Consider the following 18,545-nt stretch of genomic DNA (forward strand, 5'->3'; position numbering starts at 1 on the left):
AAAAAATGAAGTAACATAATGATAAAGAGATTAATGAGTTCTTTTAATGAGTCTTTAATGAGACAAACACAGTGGTCAACAGGAGAGTAGGTGGTAGTGGTTGAAAATCAGGACTTTCAAGTTAAATGGATTCAAATCCAGTTCGAGCCCCTATTGTCTGTCCTTGGACAAATTATTTCCCTGAGACCAGCTGGCTTGTCTGTTTAAAACAACAAAAAAGACACTCTCTCACACAAGGTAATTATGAGAATTACATTAAGACAATTTCATACAAAACGCTTAACATGGTGCCAGACGCACAGCAAGTAATTAATATGTTGCATCTATTATTATATATTTAAAACAGTGAATAACATTTCTGAATAATTACTTCAAAACCAGGTTTCCTTATACAATATTATATGTTGAAAAAAATCATTCACCCTACAAATCCTGAGAAATGTAGAGGATGCTGGGGTTTTGTATTTTTTAAAATTTTATTGGGGAGGGCCGGCCCAGTGGCTCAGGCGGTTAGAGCTCCATGCTCCTATCCGAAGGCTGCCGGTTCGATTCCCACATGGGCCAGTGGGTTGTCAACCACAAGGTTGCCAGTTCAGTTCCTTGAGTCCCGCAAGGGATGGTGGGCAGCACCCCCTGCAACTAAGATTGAACACGGCACCTTGAGCTGAGCTGCTGCTGAGCTCCCGGATGGCTCAGTTGGTTGGAGCGCATCCTCTCAACCACAAGGTTGCTGGTTTGACTCCCGCAAGGGATGGTGGGCTGTGCCCCCTGCAACTAGCAACGGCAACTGGAGCTGGAGCTGAGCTGCGCCCTCCACAACTAAGACTGAAAGAACAGCAACTTGAAGCTGAACACACTCTCCACAACTAAGATTGAAAGGACAACAACTTGACTTGGAATAAAGTCCTGTTCCCTTTCCCCAATAAAAAAATATATATATTGGGGAATAGTGTATTTTTCCAGGACCCATCAACTCCAAGTCAAGTCATTTGTTTCCAATGTAGTTGTGGAGGGCGCAGCTCACAGTGGCATATGTAGGGATCGAACCTGTGACTTTGGTGTTATGAGCACTGTGCTCTAACCAACTGAGCCAACCGATCACCCGAGGATGCTGTTTTGCTCCATAGTTCACCTTGTGTATGAGAAGCTCATTCCCCCAGCAGCTTTTGGAGTTTGATTGCTGAAGCCTCACACTTGATTCCCACTTTGGGGATTTTGCCCTCAACTGAAGGGCCTCAGCTAAGGTTACACCCCATTCTGGGTAAGCTGGAGAACCAAAGCCAACCCTCTAATTTTAATTTGGATCCGTTTTGAAGGACCACCCCGAATTCAGAGCTCCCAGGCAACCTGAGGCCTCTCTACAAACCTCTTCTGCTATGCTCACTCCCTCACAGAGGTTATTCCCAACACTGCCCAGTAAAGCTGCTCACCAGTTTCTATCTCAGAGTCAGCTTCCCCAGAGAAGCTGAATTACGTCAAGCAACTATTATATGGACAAGGCACTGCTGTGGAGCAGGGTTGGCAATTTTCTGTAAAAGGACAGATAGTGTGTTAGGCTTTGGTGGGCCACGTGTTCTCTGTTGTGTTTATTCAACTCTGCCATTCCGGTGTGAAAGCAGCCACAGACAATGTATAAATGAATGGGTGTGGCTGTGTTCCAATACAGCTTTTTTATGGACACTGAATTGGAATATCATAATTTTCACGTGTCACAAAATACCCTGATTTTGTGGTTGAAAAAATTCCATTCTTAAATGGTTGAAAAAAATCTTAGCTCATGAGAGTTCAAAAAGGATGTAACAAGATTTATTGTGATGATCGTTTCACAATGTATACAAACAGCAAATCATGTTGTACACCTGAAACTAATACAATGTTACGTCAATTATATCTCCAAAAAACTAAAAACAAAACCAGGTGGCAGGCTGGATTTGGCCAATGAGCCATAGTTTGCCAATCCCTGAGCTAGAGAAAGGAAGTAGAGCACCTGCTCTTCACGAAGCTACCATTCTGTGCATGAATTTACAGAATGTGATATCATGGGACCCTGGAACTTGTAACCTTGTTTTCAGGATACGGAAACCCCTTCCTGGCTCCAGAAGGGTCAAGAGAACATGGAGAAAAGGAAAACTATGGGGGAAAAAACAAGATTCCTAATTTCATATCACCAAGAAAATCATACGCAGCAAAGTCAAATAGTTTTCTATGCACTATGTGGCCTTTTCCGTTTAGAAAACTTCATCTCCACCAATAAACAGAATTAGGAGATTGGAGTGGTTGTTTGGGGGCTGTAGCTAAGTAGTCATTCAAAAATAGAAACACAATTGCAATTTGCTACTGTTTTAATGTTTATGAAGAATATGTTTTAAGTGATCTACTGATACAGAACAGAGAAAAGAGAGATAAACATATTTTGAAAACTGTTTGAATCTCTCTGCTGCAGAAGGACTGCAGTTTTCTACAGTCCATTTCCCTCAAGAAAAAAACAAGTTGGGAGGAGTTTTTTTGAGTAACATTCTTACTCTTTATCCTGAAACCTTTGGCTTTTTATTTTTGCCATGATGTGTGTCCTTCTTTGGCTTATCTTTTCAGTTTCTGTACTCCCTTAAATGCATCCTGACTTCACTTTTTTGATCATTTTTATTTTTGTTTTCTTGCTCTACAACACTTGCTTGGAAATCATTCTTTATAGCTCCTCTTCTCACATTCCTGCACCACGTGTAATATCATGAGATTGCCTCTTAATTCACACCTGACCTCCAGCTGACCTTTACTTCCCTAGCTCTTGATTCCTTCACAACCCCCTCCTTCACATTCTCAGAATAAATGAATAAAGTGTTGCTTTAGCTGTGAGTGGTTGAGAGAGGAACGGAAGCATCCTCTCTATGGATTCACATTGCTATACTGAGAAATATGGAGACTAGGAGTGCTGATTTCAGTGGACACCAACTGTAATAGGCGGTTAATGACTATATCCCTGGCTTTTGAGGTCTCCAGGTTCTTCTCTCTAGACACCTGGAGACTAATTTGGTCCACACTTGTCATGATGAGTTCCGATGCCAGAATCTGGGTAGGGGAACTGTCATGAAATACAGTGTCCATAATGTACTGCTTATATAACTCCACCACCTTCTGCTCCAGGTACTCATTCAGCACCGCATTAGAAATAGGCTTCTGCATTTGAAGACTGCTTTTCTCCTTGATGCTGGTTATTCTCCAGTAGGATGAATACCTCTGGATAGGTTTTTGAGGAAAGTCGCTGAGCTGAGTGGAAATGGAATCCTCCATGGGCAAAGGAATCTCAGACGATTTCAGCAAAGGGCCGTATTCAAAACTGCTCTCAGAGGGAAAATCTGTTGTCACTGAATTAATGGCCATCACCTGGCCCCCCGCAATATGTAAGTCATTGTAATTCTTGCAAATACTTTTGCAGGAAGGTGGAACCAAGTAGGTCTCTCTGCTGGGGTCTCTACATATTTCAACTGCAGCCAAGTTTGGGCTTTCAAACACAGGATTGGGGCTTGTCTGGAGCATTGTGATTCTCTGGTTTCTACCATGTTGGCTGTCTCTGGAATGCACTGAAGAAATAAACTTGCCAGAGGATTTGCAGCTCACGTAGAGACTTCTGACTTGTGTTTCATCCTCTGAGGAATAGGAAAGAGCAGCAGATTTTGTCTCTTCTTCCTTTTCCTCAACCACCTGTTCATTATAAGATGCACAACTCCAATGGATGTCGTTCCTATAGGCAAGTCCACTGAGGTACCCTTCTGACAGCATTCTGGAAAGAGAGTAACAATAAGGGAAATGAAGATTGGAATTCATTTTAAATTGGCAGTTGATATATCAAAAAAGTAAATGACAATAAATGAAGTCGTTTTATTCATTACCAAGCCATTATTAATTCTGTGCCTGCTGTGTACCAGGACTGTGGCATGTGCTAGAGATACAAAGATGAATAGGACACCGTTCCATCCTTCAAGAAGTTTCCACTATGGGAGAAAGTAAGCTAGACACAAATGATTCCAATATTATGTCACTGAGGGTTAAAATAGTGATAGGCACAAAGGAAGTACAGAAGAGGAGCCCCTAACACAGCCTGGGGCTAAGGGGCAGGAGTTACGGGACATGTCTCAGAGAAGATGACATGTAAGCTAAATTGTGAAGATTAAGTAGGCACAGAGTCAGGAGAAAATATGGTGGCATGGATTATTCACCATACACCAAGATACTAGGCCTAAGCAGAAAGGGCTGGGAAAATAGGCTGGAATTAGGTCGTGAAGGGCCTTAGGAGTCGAGCAAAGGCATTTGTATCCTGCCTCAGGAAATGGAGAGTGGTTGAGAAGCTGCAAATTGGGGAAGCAACATAGCTAGTGAGTTATGAGAAAAACAAGGAGGAAAACTGTGGCAAACTCTACTGAAAATAAGAGCTGTGTTTTACTCATCTTTGTGTCTTATCCCTGGGAGCCAGCACCATTGTTTGCATTTAGGAGGGACTCAGAAGATATTTGTCAATTTGAATTAAATAATTGAGAACAATTGCATGGATTAAAATTAATTCACTCTCAACCCATCATGAAGGACCACAAAACCTCACCTACCTTTGCAGCCTAGGATAAGTTTCTTGCTCTATCCCACCCACTTCTCACAATACGTCCTGGAAATGTCTCTGGACCCAACTGATGTGTTGACCTCTATCCTAATTACCAAGGAGCTTTCCAGACTGTGGGCTTTCACTACACCTGCCTCAGCAGTTGTCACCTGAGTCCGTAGTGGCTAGAATAGGCTAGAAACCAGCAGCTGCACTTTTCTAGAAAAGAAACTCACTGGCAATCTTGGCACTGGGGCAACAGACAACAAGGAAAACTAGTACTCTTTGGCCTTGAGGACTGGGCTTCTAAAACAGACTTGTCAACTTGAACCTGAATTAAAGTCAAATTAGAAAAGGATTGTTTTAACCATATGCAAGGGTCCGTTTTTAATATTAGCATCTCTTTTACATTCATGAAGTTATTTCCAAGTAAATTTTTTAAATTGTATAAGGTAAATATTATAATTAACGTAATTGTTTTAAATGTATAAGGATATTAATTTCTATGTTTATTTTCTCTTTTGGAACTATTCCATGATATATTCAACAAATTTATCAATTATTTAAGTGTTTCTATTTTAGACACTGTCATGTGCCACAAAAATACAAAGTTAAAGGTCTTCAACAAATCCATGAAGAAATTTTTTAATGTTTTTGGTGGGGGGGATATTGGGGAGCAGTGTGCTTCTCCAGGGCCCATCAGCTCCAAGTCATTGTCCTTCAATCTAGTTGTGGAGGGCGCAGCTCAGCTGCAAATCCAGTCGCCGTTTTCAATCTTAGTTGCAAGGGGCACAGCCCACCATCCCATGTGGGAATTGAATCAACAACCTGTTGTTGAAAGCTCGTGCTCTAACCAACTGAGCCATCCAGCCACCCCTCCATAAAGTAATTTTTGTATACCAAACATACTTGTAAGGATAAAGAAAATGTTCTTATTTCCTGGAAAAAAAACTTTCCAAGTGTGGTTCTACCCTCAACAAACTGAACATCCAGGTGAAAAGACAAATACACACACACACACACACACACACACACACACACACACACACACACACAGAGTGCCAAAAAAGTATATATACATTTTAAGAAAAGAAAAAACTATTAAAATTATAATACTCAATATATACTGATAACAAAAGATGAATACAAGTCACATTTGACTTCTGCAATTACAAGAGGTGCTCAAAGTGGTTACATCAGCATATGTTTAGTACAATTTTATCCTTTCTTGAAATGTGTATATTTTTATATATGAAGATAATAGAGCAGAAAAGTTTGCCATCAAGTCTCCATAGTGAGGCAGTTATTTCCCAACCCTCCCACTCCACCCCACCCAGGCTACAGCTAGGGCCTTCCCCCTTCAAGGCCTCAGAACATTATTGTGGAAAACCAGAGCAGAAACTCAACTCTCGGCTTTTGAGTTTCTAAATTGGCTTCAGAAACTCTCAGCAGAAAATCATAGTTTTAGAGAAATGGCTTTTGAGATAACCATAACCTGAGCCTTTAAGCTCAGAATCCAGAACCCTAAAAAACTCAGGGCATAATATTTATGCATCAACAATAGACTCAGTACATGGAATTCCCCCGTGGAATGAAACCGTATGGCTCCAGATAGGTTTGGGAGCCCAGAATAGAAGAGCTCTGTACCCTATGTCCCAGGTAGAATCTGAGGAAGCAGGGAGTCTCACAAAATCCTCTCCTGCCCAACATGATGCAGGAGCAGGAGAGCCCGTCACATGGATTGTCTGAGAGGACAGGTCTGAAGCTGCCTCATCAAGTCGCTCACATACCAGCATGCTGCCCAGAGCCTGCAAACCTGAAGACCTACATATGGAATGGGAGTATTGCAGACATGATCTCTATAGACTAGTAACCAAGGGCCAAGTGAAGGATAAGATGTTACCATGGATACCAGTGTGACTACATGATGACAACCAAAGACTCCACCCCCATCCCCACATCCCCAACTGACCCTATGGCTCTATGTAAGCAAGCTGGAACTTAGAGGCAAACCCACGGAGGACGGAGACCTAAAGGGACTGAGGAAACCCTGATTGATAGTGATTATTCAGGAGAATGAGCTGAGTTCAAAAGCGAAATCAAATTGAGGTAAAGAAAAGCAAAGATTTCCAGGAAAAAGATCTGTTAGGCACGTGGATGTATTTCCCACCTCCCCATACTTCATTAAAACAACAGTGAGTTTTTTAAGATACATACAAGAAAAGGGAGAACAGGAGAAGAGACAAGAGCAATAACATTTTAGAAGCTAGGAAACAGGAGGCCAAGAGTTAATAACATGGGAGACCGGAAAAGGCTGAATCTTAAAAGAGGCATGGGAAAATCCAAGAGCCAATCTGATTTAAATTCTGCTAAATGCTTAGGAATTGGTGGCACCACATACCCTTTGTGAGTAAGGTGAAGGGGGTGTATCTAAAATAAGATCGATTGAAAGTCTACTTAAAAGGCAATCAGAAACCCAGATCTTCTCCCTCATTCTATGTAGCCAGATGACCATCTCTCATCTTCATCCCCAAAGGAAAACTTGAGATTTATTCTCTGAGGAATAAAACATAAGATCTCTGGACTGAGAGATACTAGTTGAGGATAGAATTACTGAACCACTAATAGAAAGATTAAGCATACGCATGTTGGGTGCTGATATCCATGACCCTCTCCTTCTAGCTCCCAGAACACTGACAATGGAGCAACCACCTTTCAGGCAGGATTTGGGAAGACTGTTCTGGGAAAATCAGACTAGTCGGAGAAAAGCAATTGACATCAGAGGTTTCCCAACTAAATGAGGCAACCAGATCACCCTTTATTCAAGCTCACAATCAATAGAGCCCATTGAGCTTTTTGGATCCCCATCCTTAAATATGAGTAGAACTTTGAAATATCTAAGGAATGCTCTGGATAAGAGAGACCAAAACAGCCTCTTAGAGGAAAAATAACTCTGGGGGGAAATTCAACTACCATCAATATTCTCAAGGAAATAGGGATAATATAATATTACAATCTTGAATTAAGAATAGGATGCTATTTTATTTTATTTTTTTAAGATTTTTTTTATTGGGGAAGGGGAACAGGACTTTATTGGGGAACAGTGTGTACTTCCAGAACTTTTTTTTTTCCAAGTCAAATTGTTGTCCTTTCAGTCTTAGTTGTGGAGGGCGCAGCTCAGCTCCAGGTCCAGTTGTCATTGCTAGTTGCAGGGGGCACAGCCTACCATCCCTTGCGGGACTCGAGGAGTTGAACTGGCAACCTTGTGGTTGAGAGCCCGCTGGCCCATGTGGGAATCGAACCGGCAGCCTTGGGAGCTCCAACCGCCTGAGCCACCAGGCTAGCCCCAGGATGCCATTTTTAAAAAGCATTCTGAAGCTCTTAGAAATGAAAAATGATAGAGAATTTTAAAACTCAGTAGAACGATTGGAAGCTAAGTTAAGGCCAACTCCCATTCTGAGAGAACAAAAATACAAGTTGGAAAATAGTAGGGAAAATATATAATTAGTAAATCAGTCCAGGAGATCCATTATCTGAATAACAGAAGGTTCAGAAAGGGGGCAGAGAAAATAGAGGAGAAATTCAAAGAATTCAAAAGTATTTCACTGGGGTGGCTGGTTAGCTCAGTTGGTTAGAGCGCGGTGCTCATAACACCAAAGTTGCCGGTTGGATCCCCACATGGGCCACTGTGAGCTGCACCCTCCACAACTAGATACTAGATCAAAACAACTACTTGACTTGGAGCTGATGGGTCTTGGAAAAACACACTTAAATAAATAAAAGTTAAAAATATATATATTTCCCAGAACTGAAGGACATGAGTTCCCAAAACACTAGGTAAAAATAGCCCTATACCTCTCCTTGTTATTGTGAAATGGTAGAACACTCAGGACAAAAAATAACTATAAGCTTCCAGAGAGAAAAAAAGAAAAAGGAAAAGAAAAAAAAAAGACTAAGAACCAGAATCTTCAGACCTTTCAACAGCAACATGAGAAACCAGATGACCATGTAATAATATCTAAAAATTATTGAACGAAAATTATTTCAACCTAGAATTAAATGACCAAGTCATCAATCAAGTATGAGGATAGAGATATTTTTAGGTCAAAGTCTCAAATAGCTTATCTCCCAGGCAACTTTCTGAGGAAGTGAATGGAAGATGTGCTCCTCTGAAAGGAGTAAGTAAATCAATAAAAAGAAGTTTAAGGTACTGAAGACAGTTAATTGTAATTGCAATTTAAAGTTCACTGGATGGGGGTGGCCAGTTAGCTCAGTTGGTTAGAGTGTGGTGCTAATAACACCAAGGTTGCCGGTTCAATCCCCATGTGGGCCACTGTGAGCTGTGCCCTCCTTAAATAAAGTTCACTGGATGATCACTGTCATAGCAATAATTCTAGAGTGGTATCTGACTAATTCATTCATTTCTGTACTCCTTTCAAGGGGTGTTAGAGAGGAGGTATCAGAAGATGGTGAACCAAGAGTATAAATTTTTAGATGTTTGGTAAAAAAAAAAATGGGATCCTTATCTGAGACAGTTTTGCTATTTTGAAACAGGGACTATATAGAACTTCCTTTTAATTTTTAATTTGGAGAAGTGTAGAATGCCTGTGTGAATAGTTCAAAAAAAATTTTAAGTTATTTTTGTTGTAATCATGTGGTCTTGTAGATAGTCTCTGAGGTGATGGAAGTGCTGTCCAATAGAATTTTCTGTGGTGATGGAAATGTTCAATATTTGTGCTGCTGTCTAATATGATAACTGATAGCCATGTGTGACTAATGAGCACTTGAAATATGGTTTGTGTGACTGAAATCTTAATTTAAATGGCCAAATTTGGCTACCATTTTGGACACCACAGATCTAGACAATCATAAACTCCAACTCATAATTTAAGAAAAAGTTGTGCAGTGAAAAACCATGATTTAGGGCCGGCCCAGTGGCTCAGGCGGTTAGAGCTCTGTGCTCCTAACTCCAAAGGCTGCCGGTTTGACTCCCACATGGGCCAGTGGGCTCTCAACCACAAGGTTGCCAGTTCGATTCCTCAAGTCCCGCAAGGGATGGTGGGCTCTGCCCCCTGCAACTAAGATTGAACATGGCACCTTGAGCTGAGCTGCCTCCCGGATGGCTCAGTTGGTTGGAGTGCATCCTCTCAACCACAAGGTTGCCGGTTTGACTCCCGCAAGAGATGGTGGGCTGTGCCCCCTACAACCAGAAAACGGCAACTGGACCTGGAGCTGAGCTGCACCCTCCACAACTAAGATTAAAAGGACAACAAATTGACTTGGGAAAAAAAAAAGTCCTGGAAGTACACACTGTTCCCCAATAAAGTCCTGTTCCCCTTCCCCAATAAAATCTTTAAAAAAAAAAAAAAAAAAAAAGAAAAACCATGATTTACTGCATGGCTGAGTTGTAAATAGCTTTTGCATAGTCATAATAACATATGAATCAGCGAAAATTGATCTAACCAAATTTACAATATAACCACAGGATGACGATAAAGTCAGGAAACAAAGATAATATTTTATCATTTATGGTAATGTAATATCAATAAAAATTTTCTTGGGCATTTGCCTATGTGTTCAGACTGAGTGTCCAGTCTGTATAGTGAGAGGAACAGGACAAGAATGTCTGTAGTACTTGGTGAAGGCCAGGGGAGGAAAGAGAACTAAATCCTTATCTTCATGGGGACAAGTGAGTAAATAATGCCTCAAACTGAAAACTCCAAAAGTTGCAACCCATGCATGCTATTTAAAGAAATGGTAGTAAATATCAAATAATTAGTCAAAGGAGATTAAAGTAGTTGCTTCTGAAAAAGGGACAGATTTTTTTTTCACAGCAAACATCTTAGAATTATTTGACCCAAATTATGTGCATGTATAGCTTTGATTAATTTTTTAATTAAAATGAGAACTAAAGATAAATATTTTTCAAGTAAGTAAGAGGGGAAAAAGGAAGGTGGCATTTCCTGTACAGCTGAGTTTGTGGTTAAAGATACTGCATATTCTAAGGGCGAAGAAAAGAAAAAGAAATCACTGTGCAAGCAGTAAACATTTATTTGGCCCTAAAGAACAAGAAGAACTTGAACAGGCAGATGAGAAAGGGGAAAAGCATTGTAGGAGAGGAGAGAAGGTCAACAAAGGTGAAGAGGCCTGTGTTGTCGTTCTCGTGTGTGTCAGTAATGGACACCAGTCTAGATGGGATGCAAGTGTTTCTCCGTCATGGTCACCTAAGAACCTTTACTTGAAATGGCAGAATTTGCAGAATCACTCTTTATTACCCCTTATTCCCCTTCAGACATATCCTAAATCTCCCACTATTTATTCTATTTCTTTTCAACAATCAGCCCTAATGGATTTTTCTTTTATTTTAGGTGGATGATGTTTATGAGTACTCCAGCTAATCTTCACTCCTTCACAATGATGAAGGAAGAGGGTCTAGGATCTTGTTTTGAGGAATGGGCCCTTTGCCCTGTTTGTCATCATCTGAGGACATTGTTGGGACCTTAATGCTAGCAGAATAAGAACGCTACCATTCTGATGTGTTGGGGCCCAAGGCAGACCAGTGAAGTGGTAAGTCCAATGATGGAAAGGCAGAAAGTGTGTCCTGATGTCTAGGGATAGATACACTGATGGCTAAAAGAAGAGATTACTGTGAGGGAGGAGAGAGGTAAATTGGGACATGCAAGGCTGAGGCCATTCAATCTACCCTGCAGGCAGTACAAAGCTCTGGAAGGTGACTAAGCGGATTCATGGCACAATGTTATCGATCACTGAAGTGCAAGATGAATTTCATCAGGGTGAGATTGGTGTTAAGGACCCCAGTTCAGGGGATGAATCCAGCAGCCTCCTGAGGTGTTTGGGACAGGAAGCAGGAGGGAGGGAGCAGAAAACAGAGGAGAAATGAACTTGAGAGACAAAGACTCCTGGACATGAAAGTGAATGAGAGAGAGGAGAGAGCCAAACGTAACTGTGAACCTCAGCATGGTGGGAAATGGCACCAGCATTGACCAAAATGAGATCAGGAGAAGGATCCCAGAAAGAAGCTGTTGGGTTTAGTTTAGTTTCTCTTGAGTCTGACATGAGGTGCACTCTCAGTGCAAGTGTCTAGTTATGCATTGGAGATTCAGGCAGGGAGCTCATTAGAGAGGTTACTTAAAGTCAACGGTGAAATTACCTCCCAAGTGTAGGCAGTAGGAATTTATATTGGGGGCTTGAAGAGCTTGTGTTTGTAATAATTTCTGTGGGGAGCCCACCTTGCACAGTACAAGGAGGAAAGAGTGATAGCAAGAGCTGTGGTATCACATGGCTTTGCAAAGACTACTAGAGCTTCAAATATACAGAGGGTGCCAAAAAAATGTATACACATTTTAAGAAAGGAAAAAACTGTATTAAACTTGTGATAATATATACCAATAAGAAAAGATGAATACAAGTCATGTGTATACATTTTTTTTGGTACCCCCGGTAGTGAATAAGTTACATTTTAAAAATTCACTTTCTAAGGTAAAATTTAGTTATGTATTCAGACTCACTAAAGCAAAAAAAAAAAAAAAAAAAAACGAAACAAAATATTATTGAACTGGTAGTGTCAAGGGACCAGAATTCTAGTTGTGGTTTGAGGCTAGTTAGTGACAAGTCTATAAAATAGCTAACATTAGTACTAGCCACCACCCAGATACTATCCTAAGTGCTTTTTATGTACTAAATCAATGGATACCCACAAAGACTCTAAGATATAGGTACTATTATTATGATCATTTTATAGATGTCAAAATTAAGTAATGTGTCCAAAGTCACCAGGTATTCCAACACTGGCACAGAAAACAGAGCCCATGCTCACTTGTTGCTTAACCTCTCAGAGACTCAAATTCTCATCTGTAAATTAAATCAACTTCTTAAACTTCTTATCTGTGGTATTATCTATGTAGTCCCCTCAAACTTTAATACTGCATGGGTTTATGAATATATTAAGGGGAGAGAAAGAGAGGTAGATATTACTCAGAAGCAAAATTCATTTCTGAAAAGTTAACAGCAGAGGGCAGCAGAGAGCACGCTAAAGCAGCTTTTGAAAGATTGTTCTAAAGCTATGCAAAGAGAATAATAATGTTGGGTAACACTTAAAAACAAAAATTGTACATCTATTAACTCATTTAGTCTTCATAAAGCCCTTTAATGGACCATTAGAATGAAAATAATGCTGTACATCATGACATTCTAAAATTTAAGAATAGAGAAATAGAGAAAGTTATTTGGGTTTATTTTGATTAATTGTTGGCATTTTTTCTCAATACATTTCAGTGATGATCTGTGAAATTCTTAAAAGACATCACTTAGTCCCTTCAAAGGTATTACAAAAGGTATACTTCAAAAAAAATGTTAACATTTACTAGACTTAATTTCATCTGAGAAACTAAAACTTGACCCAATGGATTACTTCAATTGTTCAAAGATATATTATCAGTTGAATTTGTTTCTCATTACAGAGAATGTATATATGTATATGTGTACATATATCTAAATATATTTGGAATTCTCCATGACTGGTTAAGTGTGAAGGAAAAGACACCCAAGGACATTTGCAGATGAGATGTTTTAGGCAAATTTAGCCTATATTAATCATTACCAGACAGGGGAATACCAAAATTAACCTTATGTGCAATTTCACAACTTAGAATGTGTGCTAAAGTACAGCACTTTGTTAAATCATTGACTTGGATTTCAGAAGAAATTGTGATATAAATCCTACACTAGCATTTACATAGTTTCTCAGGAAATTGTTATAACTTCTCTACATAAACACACTTTTATACCCAATCAACACAAGCATGGACTCAAAGAGAAGACATAAAGAGAGAAGGACTTTATAAGAGGAAACATTTGGAAAAACCTAAGTTAGGGATCAGCAAACTTTTCTATAAAGGGCCAAGTATTTAATATTTTAGGTCTGTTACTACTACTCAACTCTGCCATCATATCAGGAAAGCCATTATAGACAATGCATAAATGAATGGATGTAGCTGTGTTCCAATAAAACTTTATTTACAAAAGCAGGCAAAGAGCCAATTTGGCCCATCGGCCATGGTTTCCCTACCCTTGACCTGAGTCAAAAAGCAGATACAATAAGTTGGATGGGGCATAATAATAATAATAGCAATTATGTCCAGTGCTTTCCATACATTACCCCTAATCTTCCAACAACACGGCATGTTAGATATTATCCTAATCTGGGTTTTCCAAATAAGAAAACTGAGATTTGGGTATGACAAATGACCTTCCCAAGGTCACAAAACAACTAAGTACTAGAGGCAAGATTCAAATCCAAGTTTACAAACTCCAGAGCGTATAGTCTGGTCTGAAGATATCACACTACTACACAATTGAGAGCAGTTAATATTACACAGTCATGATAAGCAATTAGTACTTCTAGGAAAAGGATATCAGCCCTGACTCCATTTAATAACAACAGCACTTGCTGAATAAAGGGAGGAAGGTGCAGTGAAGTTCAGAAAGAAAAACTCCAGGAAGGCAGCCAGTGCCCAACCCAGTGGGGTGGCCCAGAGGGCTATTTACATGTCCTATTTGTGTATCGATGCTCGTATATCTGAGGTATGTAAATAATTTATCCTCTGGTCTTTTAATCTAACCATATGAACATTTTCCTTAACCATTTCCCCGCTATAGCCTGGCATCATCTCACCCTTAATTTTGTAACCAGAGTCATTTAATATTACAGATGCCCTGTTTAAATATCAACAGATCCCAGTGTCCAAACACATTAGACCCTTGTGATAGGCAGCCCTTATCTGCCTTCCCAATCTCATATCTGTCTGTGCCCCTCAGGACCCAGGACCCCAATCATACTGAATTTCTCCCAGTTCTTCCAAACCCCATGCCCATCCCAAATATTTGTATATTTTGTCTTGTCATCAGAGCCCTGGTTCCCTGTCCATCCCCTGTCCCACCACCCATACCCTTCTTCACATCTCGTCTCATATACCAACATTTCAGTGTACCTGGCCATCCATGCAGAATCCATGTCCCTCAATTAGAAAGTGATTCTAGGTTCTTCTCTCTCCTACCCCAATATATTTATCAGGATTGCATGAAACTTTAGCAAAATTTAGCTGCTGCCTTAAACACTGAAATAAATCATTGGGACAGTCTTTTGAATGAAGAAGTGGCAGTAACAAAAGTGGGAAGATTGGGGATTGGTAGGTAGTGGGGGAGTTGGAGGTGATAAAGCAGCAGAACAGATCCTGTCTCGGGAAGGACAATTTGTGTGCATACGAGCTAAGATCTGAGACGCTGGGTTGAAACAGGGTGCAAAGAAGACCACAGCTGCACAAAAATGGAGGCAGTGGGATGGGGCTGCCCCCCACATGACGGGATGTAGCCTTATGAAACTGATGCAAGAAAACGTTATTTCATCAACCTAGGGTACAGTCTGGTTCCCATCTGTCCACACAGCTGTTTATATAGAGCTGCCTTTTAACAATTACAAAATCGTACATCTATAGGTACATATTATATTAGCAAATCATTTCTCATGGTGAATATTCCCTCTTGCTTTTTTACTATGTGTAACCACTGCATATGCCTCCATGAATATTTCCTTAGGCCTGATTTAGAGAAGCTAAATTACTAGATCATAGCTATTGCAAACTGCCTTTCAAGTAGCTTAGGCCAGTTTATTCTCTCACTAGCAACGTTCGAGATTAACTGTTTCCACCGACATTCTTCAACACATTATTATTTTTTAACTTTCCAATCAGATAAGCAAATTTATTTTTTGCCTTAAATTTGAGGGTGAAGCAAACTATCTTAAGATTATATGTAGGTGATATATATCAGGGATATTATTTTTTAATACCCCCAAATTCTCAAAATACTCTATTTCATCTCTTCATTTCTCCATTTCCCGTATAATCTAAATTCTAGATTCCATAATACCAATCGTTATTTTTTACGTTCTTATTGATTTGGGGGACTTGCTGACAAACTACTGAAAGGTTATCATTGAAAACCTTGAATATTATTTTGTTCATAATCTAGTTATGATAATCTAGCCAAATCTGTATTATATGTTTTAATTTTTTTTCTTTTTTTTAGTGAATGATACAAAATTTTACCCAAAACAAGGGGTTTCTTTAGGAAGGATCTCCCTGTGTAAAAAAGTATCTGTGTAAAAAAGCATCTCCCTGAGTGAAAAAAGCATTCCTTGCTCTTATCTTTGAAAGTATATGTTCTTTAGAGCTGGAAATAACCATTTACTTAATCATATACCTTGGCTTATATCCCTATTATTTCATCTTTTGTGGCATTTGTTGACAGGTGTTCTAAAGTATCACTCATCCATATTTCAATTCCTGTTACAAAACATATAATTTGGGATTATCTATTCTATCAAATATGAAGTGATTCTTAATGAATTAATTTCTGAAAGTCTAATTTGATGGCTAAGATAATACTAATATAATCATAAGTCAAAAGACCTCTGTTTTCTATATTAACATCACCAAGTAAATAATTTTCTCTTCGGTTCTACTTAAATCCTTATGACCAAAGGTAATATCTACTTCCAAAGGCTTTATCTGGATATGTAAATTTACTTCAGAAAATGTACATTTTGGTGCAGAAATAAGAGTAAATATATTTTTATCATACTTTGGATTTTTCTTCATATTCTGTCTTTAAATCTCACGAACAAAAATTAAAGCTTGGGTGACTTTTTTGAATTACTTTTGAAATATTTTGACACAAAATGAGAAGACTGAAAAAATAAATGATCATAATAGTGTTGACAGATGTTAAATTTCCTTGGTGTTATAATTGTGAATCATTGTTAATTATATTGTCAATTATGTAGATTAACATTTACTTAATTGTAGGCATATCAACCAAATGCAATGCAATATACTTGATTGGATCCTGAATTAAAAAAATAAAATCTCTTTAAAGAGCATGTGGATAACTGGGGAAATTTTAATATGAATTATGTTAGATAACAGGATTCTATTGATGTTATATTTCCTTCACATTATAGTACTTATGTAGAAGTCTGCCCTTTCTCTGAGGAGAGACATGCTCAAGAATTTGGAGGTGTCATATGCTCTAAACTTAACAATATACTTTCAAACAGTTCAGGAAAAATGTGTGTGTGTGTGTATGGAGAGAGAGAGAGAGAGGGAGAGAGAGAGAGAGACAGAGAGAGAGGGCAAGAAAGAAAGTAAATGTGGCAAAAATCTACAACTGATTAATTTACATGATGGAAATATGGGTGTTCATTGTACTATTCTTTCCATTTTTACATAGGTTTGAAACTTTACAAAACAAAAATTGGGAGAGTTAATAGCTCTATTTAGCTAATGAAAGCAAGTTTATATTCTATCATGTTTATGAAGAGCTTAGAGAGACAATTCTTATATGTCTAAGATATTCATTAGGTATGTGATTGGAATTGGTTCAGTAACTTGAATTATTGAAAACATCGCATCAAAGTGATATTAGAATTAGTGCACTGTTTTTGTGTGTCCCCCAAATTACCATTATAATATGAATTACACAAATTTTAAATACTCTCTACTCCTTCAAGAAACTTCTCAAGTTCAGAAACACAATGTTCTTACACTGGCTTATGCAACCAACGTTCTAAAAATATCCATATGAACATTCTGGCCAAACCAGATCTATATTCAAGCATAGATTGATGTGCACAAAAAGAAGAATGTATGAGCAGCTCTAAAGATAATTCAAACAAAAGTCCACTTCTGCACACGTTGTCTTTAATAACAAGTAGATTTGCCCCAAATCACCCAGATAGCAATTTGAAAAGCATCATCACTGTAGATCACATTCACTTTGTCTGTGTCCTGCCCCACAGAAAAACACTTATTACAAGCTCACTAAATGAATAATTGAGAGTCACATCAATTGGAATTTATTATTATTGGATTCCTCTCTAAAACTGCATCACTATAACTGAACTCGTGTTGTGCTATCCCTGCAAAATTCTGCTTAGGTTTTTTGGCCTCTCTCTCTCTCTCTCTCTCTCTCTCTCTCTCTCTCTCTCTCTCTCTCTCTCTCGGAAGTATAGTTGATAGTTGGCCTTCTTTTAAAAATGCAGAAACTAAATCTGGGTAGGAATTAGTGAGTGAGGACTGAATAAATTACACAATAAATACTTGATCAGACCAGTCAAATATTTTGCCAGAAAAAAAAGTATTTTAAAAATGCCCCAAATATGAACATGAAGAGGTAAGAGAAGGGAATGTTTCACTTAATTTCTCTCTATAGTCCACCTTTGATGAATGCTTACTTAAACTCTCTCTCACCTCTGATTTGGTAAACTAGAAAAGTATTAGATGCCATAAGATTGGATCTGAGTTCTGATGGTAAAGGACTAAGTTAAGTATGAGAAGAGCAATGACAGAAAAAGTTAACAGTTATAGGGCCTGTTGCCTCCTTTTTCTTACCTTCACTAACCAATCTGCTCCTTTGGTCCTGCAGAAACACAACGATTGACCATAGAGAGATGAATAAGGCAGCCAGTGTTTTTTCCCAGAAATGTTCGCAAGCCTCTGGTGAGTCTACCTTTCACTGCTAAAAACCAAGAAACTAAACTGCTTGTTGCATTTCCATTCTTTTTAAAGCTGATCCAATGGAAAAAGAGTTGTTTTTGCTCATCTGATTTGTTCTAAAGAGCAGTGGGAAGTCCCGGAAAGGGGGGGGAGGCAATAACTGACAAACCCACATCGAGCCACAGAATGGTGTTTCTTCCCCTTTTTCAAAAAATGAAACCTATCTATGAAACTGTCTCTTGTTAAAACAACTTATCAGTACACATTATGTAAGTTTCCTGTCAACGTAAATTTACTCCTATAATCCTAAATTTTCTGGGACCCCTCTCCCAAAAGAGAACCAAAGTCAGATACTTTTTAGAAAATTCTGTTTCATCACTAAT

The 18,545-nt window shown here is 38.9% G+C and overlaps 1 protein-coding gene across 1 annotated transcript; it reads right to left on the reverse strand.

The window, feature by feature from the left end:
* Positions 1-1,788: 1,788 nt before the first annotated feature.
* Positions 1,789-18,201, reverse strand: TASL (TLR adaptor interacting with endolysosomal SLC15A4). Its single transcript, XM_019710538.2, has 2 exons — positions 18,058-18,201; positions 1,789-3,778 (listed from the first exon to the last, which is right to left on the reverse strand). Exon 2 carries the CDS (start codon positions 3,775-3,777, stop codon positions 2,884-2,886), a length of 894 nt encoding a protein of 297 aa, XP_019566097.2. The 5' UTR covers position 3,778; positions 18,058-18,201; the 3' UTR covers positions 1,789-2,883.
* Positions 18,202-18,545: the final 344 nt, after the last annotated feature.

Source organism: Rhinolophus sinicus, chromosome X (genome assembly GCF_036562045.2).
Source record: "Rhinolophus sinicus isolate RSC01 chromosome X, ASM3656204v1, whole genome shotgun sequence".
NCBI lineage: Eukaryota > Metazoa > Chordata > Mammalia > Chiroptera > Rhinolophidae > Rhinolophus > Rhinolophus sinicus.